Source organism: Nesoenas mayeri (assembly GCF_963082525.1).
Source record: "Nesoenas mayeri genome assembly, chromosome: 5".
Taxonomy (NCBI): domain Eukaryota; kingdom Metazoa; phylum Chordata; class Aves; order Columbiformes; family Columbidae; genus Nesoenas; species Nesoenas mayeri.
In genome coordinates this window covers 9296932-9306874 of record NC_137548.1, presented here as the reverse complement: position 1 = coordinate 9306874, position 9943 = coordinate 9296932, and the positions used below count along the sequence as shown (strand labels likewise).

The 9943-nt window shown below is 38.4% G+C and overlaps 1 protein-coding gene across 1 annotated transcript; it reads left to right on the top strand.

Annotated features, from left to right (window-relative positions):
- Positions 1 to 645: 645 nt before the first annotated feature.
- On the top strand, positions 646 to 9392 carry CLBA1 (clathrin binding box of aftiphilin containing 1; the record flags this gene model as incomplete). The annotated part of the gene is made up of 5 exons (XM_080345719.1): positions 646 to 1299; positions 4667 to 4815; positions 6292 to 6421; positions 7710 to 7823; positions 9225 to 9392. Exons 1-5 carry the CDS (start codon positions 841 to 843, stop codon positions 9390 to 9392), a joined length of 1020 nt encoding a protein of 339 aa, XP_080201845.1. The 5' UTR covers positions 646 to 840.
- Between the last annotated feature and the right edge of the window lie 551 nt (positions 9393 to 9943).

Genomic DNA, 9943 nt, shown 5'->3' with positions numbered 1-9943 from the left:
CCTAATGTGGCTCCTGACCCGCTCCCCAAAACAGCGTGCAGCTTGACGAGATGTGATTAATCTAAAGTGATAAATGCAATATTGCCCGTATAATTTACAGATGCCAGACTGAACTTACTACATCTGCCTTAATTGCTTAAACAGTTGGAAGCACTGTATTTTTCACAGGATTAAACGGCCAGCTCCGGCGTTGCTGCAAATCACACCACTTCAGGAAATCTTTCGAACAGGGAAACCCAACACAAACAACAAAAGCAGTGTTTGAGCATACGCGAGACGGATGAAATACATAGTTATAGAAAATATATAATGTGTTGGATATTGTTTATAATTATTTAGGCCTGTCTCCTGTGCACTCAGTACTCAATTAATACCCAAGAACTTATGTTAAATATTTTTGAGTATTGTGCACTGATTTAATGGCATTCTTGTGATGTGGGCAGATAGTTATGTGTAAATTTTAAATAATTTTCCCTGCAGTGATTTTCAGTTGTATAATACTGGAATGTGTTTATTTTAGCCTGAACATTCTTTCTCCTGCCTTATCAGCTATCTTTCTTTATTCCTACACAGCCCTTATCACAGAAGTATTTATTTACAATTCTTTCTTTGCAGGCTAATATCCTACATAGAGAGTGAGACTGAATAACATGCACATGCTGATTACTGGAGGAGACACTGAAGGTCATCCTGTTTTTATTTAGCAGTGTTATTATTTGAGGTGAAATGATTAATTTGATTCTGTTTTGGAAATATTCAGATTTCTAATGCAACTGAACTTCATTAGCCTTTTTTTTTTTTTTTGCAGTACGGATTTCAACAAGTAAATTCTTCTTAAAGATGCAGAACCTGTCACCAGTAGAAAATCTTGCTAATACAGAAACATCTCACTGGATGTCTCTAGAAGACCTAACAGTTGAAGTAGGCAGTACGCCTCTTGATGGAAGTGACTCTAACTTGAATGAAAGGACAAGTAATGAAGAAATTACTAATCTTGAAGTAAAGCAGCTAAGCTTCCCTGTAGTAAACAGCAAAGGGAGAAGTTGTGAGGGCTTTTCTGAGAGCAGTTACGGTACCTCAGAACCCAGTGGTTCCTGGGGTGATTTTGAAGGCTTCAGGGAGTCCTTAGACAAATCAGAGGGATTCGGTCACAATCTTGACGTTTTGGGGAAGTCAACAAAAGCTTCTGGAGGTGACAGGGACTCGAGCCGTGGATGTTGCAGTGCTTCTGCTGGACACTTTCATCCTGAACTGTCTCTACATGGTGGGACACAGGAGGCCTCGAGCTCTCGCAATGAGGTACGTGTCAATAGTAAACCAAAACCCAAACATGTTTGTGTTACTGCTTCCTACAGCTCAAGATTTGTATTTGGATGCCTTCTCTGTAGAGGATAAGGCTGTACAGGGAGAGAGACCGTCAGGCTACTTTGCAGCTAACTCAAGTGGAACAGAAGTGACTTTTTTACAGTGTTTGACAAATACTTAAGTTATCCTGCTGGAGAGCTTTAAAGAATGTTAATGTGCTACTTTGCTTCTAGACACTAGAATTCAGTAAGCACGTAGAAATGATGAACTTTGCCCTGAAGCACATGCAGCTCGAAAGCTAGACAAGAATGAGCGTAGGAAACAAAAAATTGCGAAGGTGGGTAGCAAAAAAGGGGAGCCAAAAATTCTGTGGCTTGCCTGCAAGCTTATTGAACTAAACCAACATGAAGTTGAGTTAGAAGTTGGCAATAACAGTAACTTTTGTTGTTTAGTATACTGCATGATTAATCCAGCAGTTTTTCTGGAATTTAGATTGATTGTGGGTAGAAGTTAATGATACAGATGAATGAATAGCAATAATTAGATATCATTTATTTTCTAGCATAGGATGTTACATTGTCTCATGATATGTTAGAACTAATAATTTGCATAAATACTAAGTTATGTAATGTTTCCTTATCAACACAAAAATGGTTCAGTTTCGGGGTTACACTTTGCAATTAATGGATTTCAGTGTTTACCAAACACCAAAAATGCATTCACAGAGTGAAGCAAAGCAACGATAGGAAAATAAGAATGTACAAATACAAAACACCCTCATTCTTACTGCTTTTGTCCTAGTTAAAGCATTTGGGGGGGAAAAAAAAAGAGCAATTAACTAAGACCTCCACAGAGTTAATCAGTAGCAGTAATAGCTTACTGCTTGTAATCAGTTGAGTTTTAGTCTGCATAGGGAACAGAGGGTTTTCTGGAGACGGAAAACTTCCCTGCCTGGAAGCTTTACCTGGTGCAGAGGTGTTACCAGGGAAAGCACAAGATGTGTGTGGTAAGCTGTCCAGCACTGATAGAGAGCACAAGATACCTCATTACTGGTATGTGTAAAACAGAGAATTTAAATTGTTCCTACTGCTGCAAGCTGGGAACAAGAAGTCTTGTGTTGAAAAAATAGTGTAATGACTGGAGCTGAAATAGAATATAGCAGATTGTTTGGTTTCTTTCCAAAAGCAGTAGATCTTAATCTTGATGAAGCTTTCGCTATATTTTTGCATTTATTAAAGGCAAAAGGAAATGTTCAGTATGAGCTGAGTAAGTTAACCCTGCCTAGAGTTTCAAGTTGTCCAGAGTAGAGAAACAGCTGCAGAGCTGTTTGGGATTTCTTTGGGTGCAGAACACACCTGTGGCTTGTCCTTCATCCCTGTGCCTTTCTTATTGTTTGAGATGACAGACTAGTCAGACTGGGGCTCTGTCTTCTGTGTAGTCAACTGAAAGAAATCCAGGTATAGGTTGGAGGGGACCTCTACAGATTAGAGGTCTGACCTTCAATACCTAATGTTTCTGTTAATTAGACGATTTCAGTCTGGAACAGAATCATATGTTTTAAGATTAAAACAATCACTGATTTCCTTGTAGTAGCTGGATACTTTGGCTACATGATTGAATAACTTTAAGGAATTTTCATGTATTCCTTAAATACCGGTCACTGTGAGAGGGACTAGTGCACTTGCTTAAGCACTGTTCTGATATAATAGGATATAGAGGATTTATTCAAAAACCGTGGACATGAAATTTGTGCATTCATATTTTTATAATCGGTACAAATAGAATTACACCCAAATTTAGTTTAGAAACACCCACTGAAGTGGACAGTAATAAAAGTAATAAAAAATCTTGCATTTTTCCTGAAAGTTGGGCTTTTCATCTAGCTTGGCTAAACTGTGAGCCAGTGACTTGTGTGCATGTTGGAGAATGGCCACAGGCTCTCAGAAGATCTGACAAACACAGCAGTCCGGTACTTCCCTCCATTGACACTTGTGTGACTGTGATTTCTGCCCCCCTACAAGCCCAGAGCAGCTGCCTGACTTTCCCTCAGCTCCTGTCCCATGATAGAGCTTTGTACCTACTTGGAAGGCTTTTTCCTTGAGCATGACTCTCCATGTACGCTTTAGCAAGTGTGCTTGCACAGAATTCTGCTTCTCAAACATATAGTATCCCTATTGAAATAGTTTAGAAATGAATTTAAAGTATTATGACACTTTGGGCAAGATTCAAAGGAGTCTCTGAATGTCCCAGCAGTTGCTCTTCAGGACAGGCAAGGCCTGTGCTTCAGGAAGGAGCTGCATGGGGCAGAAGTTCCATTTCTAGGATACTCAGAAGTACAGAAGTCTTCTACCAGCTCTGTTGATTTTGCCCAGTCACCCATTAGATTAAATCCATACTCCCTTAGTATTCACCACACTTGTCTGATTTCTGTGTAATGAAACTGGAAATATCTCAGTTTATTTCAGCTATTCGAATTACAATTAAATGAATCTGTCAACAGATGAAGTATCCATACTGATGTTTTTCAGATTAAATTGTTGATTGCTAGGCAAAAAAACCCAAATTGACTGGTTTCATTCTCTGGTTTTCACACAACATTTGTGCTCCTAGTTCACAGTCCCTCTGCAGAGTGGTAAAGTCAATGAAGTGCTTTGATTTAGAAAATTGCAGCTACTCCTTCTTAGAAGGAATAAAAGGAGAAAGTTTCTGGACCAGATGGCATGATAATGTCCCTTTAGGATAGCATGTAAATGATGCACATTATTCCTTGTATATGTATTTCTTAGTCTTCAGATAACACTGTTACTTCCAGGAGGCCTGTTTGGGCCACTCATTTCCCTGTGTTCAGTCCTCCAAACCTCCTCCTCATCACTGCTAGAGGAGGAAAAGGCACATAAATCTGGCTCTGATATTTAACATAGACTGGAAAAAGTTAGGTGTGGATGGAAGGATATGGAGATACTGTCCCCAGCTTTTGTGCAGACTTACACAATGCAAGTATTTATTGGTAACTGTAGTATTTAGCAGTTATGTTACTTTCGGCTGAATTAGGTGTGTTTGAATTGATGTATACATCTGGTTTGACCTGGGCTGAATTAGTTGAGCAGGTGGAGTCTTGACCGCTGGGGAGAATAAGGTTCATCAGAAACTCTTGGCTTCTTGCTTCTCCTCCCTTAATTCCAGGTAAATACTTGAAAGGCTGAGCTGTGGGGTTAGTCACTCTGTCCCATTAATAGTAATACAAATTTTGAAAATGTTTGACAACACGATCTCTGGAAACATTGTAGTGTTTGGACTACGTCCTTCATGAACTGTGGGGATGGTCTGTATAATGTCTGTAATAAAACTCTGTTTTTTCTAGGAAAACCACAGCTATGAGGATATATTTAAGTTGGGCTTTCCTGAAGTCTTTGTATCACAGTCCAGAGAGAGCATAAGAAGCTTGGATCAAGTACTTGATACAAATAGTGAAGATGTTGGGATTCCTGAACTTACGGAGAATCGAGTTTGGTAATGAGTTTAGATCAACAGTTTAAAAACAAAACAAACAAAACCACAAAACAGTTCCTCAGGAATTATACTGTCTATTTCATAATTTAAAAATCAGTGATACTAGCAGGTGAACTTAATAATCTCTTTCAGCATATAGATGTACAAATTTTGTATTGTGTTGTTAAAGGAAATGGATTGTGTTTTAGCCATCAGAAAACAAGGAAGGGAGTACATCAAAATTACTAATTCCTGCTTCGGGTTTTTCCTGCTGTTGGTGTGCCTGCTGATGACTAAGCCTGTGGAATGCCAGAACACCCAACAGGCAGCCTGTTCTTCCTGTTCGCTTGTCCTTTCTGTACAACACATCCGACTTCTTTTGCCATCATCTGAGGCAGGCGCGTTGCTGCCGCTTCTGCTGACAACCCACTCACTTTATTTTCTCCCTCCCCAGTTTTCCCAGGTGGTAACTTCTCCTCACGTTTAACCAGATGTGCTTCAGAACCTGTGGTGCATCTGGCTTCTTTCCTGGGGTTATGTTAATAGCAATTAGTATCATTAACTTAGCTTTCTCTTAAGACAGCTTTAACACTTTTAGACTTGTTACGTGTTTTTGAAGGACCAGTAGCTTCTGAGCAGTATTGTTATTTTTGCATACATCTGAGGCTTTGTGTCTAGAAAGGTGGGTCAGCCCAAAGTTTGGAAATGTCATAAGAACCACAAGAAATGTAGTTAAAACATTGAATGTGGGTATCCTTTCAGCAAGTTCCTTGCATAGGCATGATATTACAATCAGCCTCAAACTCGTGGAGAAATATGGTGAATATGTGAAAGGGACTGCAATATTATTGCAGGGTACCAACTAAAGACACAAAAGCCCTGATACACTGTGGTGATTAACTAAGATCAATGATAACTGCATCGTGTTCTAAGCAAAAAGCAACCGGATTTGTATGGGATGAATGCAATGTAGGAGGCCAAAGTACTATGTAGAGGGAACTCTAATTCTCACTGTTCCAGCAGCGTGTGCCTTTGGCTTGTTTTGCAGCACTGACATGTCCAGAGCAGATGTGAGTCACCACCTGAGCAGCAGCTGCTGCAGGGGGGACACACGAGTGATGGGAAGGAGAAAGGTTTGAGAGACAGAAGATGCAAAGTGCAGAATTAATAGGGCTGAACTCTACGCATAATTCACAGGAGCAATTGAATAATCTGAGCTGTTGGCATATAACAATCTCTGAAATATTCTTCTAATGCACTTCTTATCTGAGCAGCCCAGGCATGCGGTTATGTTGACTTGCTTCCGTTAATTGTCATGATGGCTTATTAGTACATTGAGTTGATAACATGAATGAATGTAGAAATAGTCTTTAAGATAAGTTGCTGTTTAGATCAAGGTAGACTACTAAACAACTATATGTAGCGAAAATATATGTTACATACATCTACTGGAAACTTTGTACTCCTTGTAACCTCAGATTGTGTTTTCTTTCCTAGCATTGATTCTGAAAACATATGGAGAACACTTACAGACTTTGATAATACCCCCAGCTTAAGACATCCCTGGAGTAAATCTCATTGCCAAGAAAACCTCTTGAGTGTTCTTGGAATAGATGCAAATCAAAAGGTAACTGAACGACAGTTTGCTGGTATGCCAGTATAAACACATGGTTATGAATCTAATTTTCTGTAAACTATACATGCAGGTGCATGAGGAATGACATCCGGGTGAGTCATAAGCTTTTTTACAGAGAACCCTTTTAAAATTATAATCTAGTATTTTCTCATCATTATACGTAAGTAACTATGAAATTGTGTAGGATCAAATTTTGATTGTCTTTACATTGAAGTCTCCGTTAATGTAGCGCCCTGTGGAGTTAGGTGGTACATGCAGCTTTATTATAGATGTAGATGTAGCTTTCAGATGTGTGTGCAGTAAGATGGTTTTCTTTTTCGCTAAAAGCATGAGAAAATTGTTAGCTTCTAATATCTTTCCATTAAGTGAAAATTAGATTTGAATCAGAGAGGCTGTTAAAGTAATTACTGGATGTTTTTACTGTATATGAAATAAAAGCGTGTTCCACTTCCCTTTTCCTGAGATTATTCTGGTTTTGCAAGGCTTGAGGGAGAGAGGAGTATGTTTTAAATGGAACAAACCAACAGTATTGAAAGATGTCAAAAAAAGACGTCACTGTCTGATCTCTTGTTTTGAGAAGATAAAGGTGTCAGGGATGGTTTAGTATTCAACCTGGTTATTTAGCTGAGGTGAACTGGTCACATGCAGTTCTCAGAAATAACTGCTTCAATTGCTAATTTGATTGCTGAAGTATGAGGGGGGGGTCTGTGTTTGATTTTCATTTTATGGACATATTTGACCTTTTATGCAAGTTATACACAAACAGAATGACAGTGTTGAAGGTGTAGCAGCTATTCTGCACTTGAAAGTCACTTTTATAGAGCTGTCACTGAACAGGAGAGAAAGGGAGACATTTCTCCAACACAGTTAGACTCCCCTTCTGTTCCTTGCTTGCCCATAAATACACCAGCATTAAATCAATGCCCTGGCAGCTTAAACTTACGGCATTACTTCTTTTCTGTTACTGGAAAATTGTATTGCTTTTAATAGTACTGATGAAGATGTATTTCTCAGCTATTCTCTGGCATATGTTAAGGCTAATTTTAATTGGAAATGGCTTTTTTATTCATGTATTGCAAGTCACAATTAGATCCATGTGTATAGAACTTGTTTTGGCGTAGAATTGTTTTAATGCAATGGGGCCAAATGATAGATCAAAGTACAGCTTCAGAAAGTAAAATGTAGTGGTTATTGTTATTTGAGGGAAACTTATCTTTAGGTTATATGCTTTGAGATGAGATAGAAATTCATAAAGATAATGTAAATTATGTTTTATTAGGACTTTTTGGAGAGCCAGGATGACTTTTTTGAGGAATCAAATGTTAAAGATAATGAGGACTTCAGATTTGATGGATTCAGTATTAATGACTGCAAAGCACTGATCCAGACCAAGGTAAGAATTGCTCTAAAGTAGGTAAAATACTCCAGAGAACCACTGAGTGTATTTCACACACTCCTCTGTGCTGTACCCAGCTGTTCTAGCACATGTCCTAATGTTAATTGTTTGGTCCTGATATGATTGTTTGAATGAGGAGCTGGGTTTTGCTCTTTGAGACCTGACAGCTTTAGAGAAGGGGAATGCTGAAATGTAAAGTTATTAATTATATAAGCTGGACTGTCGGTCAAATTACTTATTGGTTGAGGGAGAGGAGTGATATATAAAATCAGGATGCTCTAATGGCAAAGGAAAATTAGCGTGTCTGTAGAGGAATGAACACATTGATCACTGAGAATGACGATTGTAACTCACTCCTAAAATATATGGGAAGGGAGACGTTAGAGAAGAAATTACATTCAAACTTGCATTTCAAATATTCAGAATAATTCAGATTTGGTTTGTTCACTCAAGGAGAAAAAGGAGCTCCTTAAGGCGGCAGGCAGAATTGATGTTATAACGACAAGGATTTGAGAACATTACTATTTTTAAGCTGTATTACAAAACATAGGATAAAATGGAAAGACTTGGTTGTTAGTTTGTCTTTGCTCAAACAGGCCTTAATGTGCTCCATTTCTTTCTTGCTAAAGCAGTGTAAGTTGGAAGGAAAGTTCTGTCATTTCCCATTGCTTTAAAAAAATCAGTCGTGTTCTGTTTTTAATGTAGTATTTTGAGTGAATATTCTTAACACTCATTCCCTTCCTCAGTGGAGAACAGACTTGGGCAACTCGTTGCTGTGGACATGGATAGTTTGAGGCACCCTTTCACTACTATGTTTTATTCTGTTTACTCCATTGGACACTGAATATGTATATATACTGTTCTGGGAACCTCTGGGAACATGTAAGAGATGTTAGGTGAGAGAATTCGGAAAGAAGCCCAAAAAAGACTGGCCAGTTTATGACTTCAAAATTCAGTTCTACTTTCTTAAATGAGTACATGAGGGTGGGATCACAGTAGCTGACATGTACTTGGAAATCTGTAAAATATCGAGACAGGGTTTAGGCAAAAGAGAAGTGGTTCAAGGTAGATGGAGAAGGAGTAAAAGTAAAACGAATCATGATATAGAGTTATGGTAAATTGACAGTTTGTTTTCTGGAGTAGCCTCAGAAAGAACAAGCCTCGCAGTTTGGTATCTTGAATTGAAGCTCGGTATGAAATATACGTTGCCAACTTTAACCTGGAAGTTAAATTATATAGTGCAATCTTTTCCATTTATCTTCCTAGTTATGTCAGGTTTTTTTAACTTCTTTTCTTATGCTATTTTTCAAATGAAATCTGTGTAAAACTTAGATTGAAATTTGCTAAGTAATTAACTTAGAGTGGAAAAAAATAACTTAGGTTTTCTTCTTCTCTCAGCTGTCGGTATCACCAGATTCCAGACATGCTCATCCTTTTACCTGTAACCTCTTCTTGAAAACCTCATCGTCAAATGGAAACATGCAGTATATAACAATCCCAAGGAAGAAGCACATTTTCACTACAGATAACCTAAAAATGAAGTTTTTCAGTAGTGATGTTTGTTGAACCAAACACACTTTAACATTTTTTTTTTAATTACTTTTGAACTGAATGCAGTTTATTATATATTTTGTTGCTGGCTTGGTACTATAGACTACACAGGTTTTTTAGGAAAGTGATGTATTACTATATATGAGGTACCTAAAGCCACATTAGTAGAAGGTATTTATCCTATTTAGTTGTGAAGTCAAAAGTGGAATTTTGTTCCAAGTTTTGCTGCAGAGTCGTGTCTCTTAACAGCAAATCCAGCTGTGACCACACTTCAAAGAGGGTCTGATGGTCTGTTCTACTGAAGCACTGACCTTTCAGGCCTTAATGCCTCTTCGATCAAAAACCTTGTTTCCCTGCCAAAATCTACCCACACCTCAGGTGTGCTGTGAATGTGCCTTGTCACCAGTGCTCCTCATTCTTGGTCCAGTTTGGATCAGCTGAGATCTGTGACTTTGCCACTGCTAAACATAATGAGAGGAACCTTCTATGTCTGGTGGCTTTCACTGGGGTTTGGGAAAATAAAACTGTTTTAACTTCTGTCTGGTGAAACCTGCTGTGGTGATACG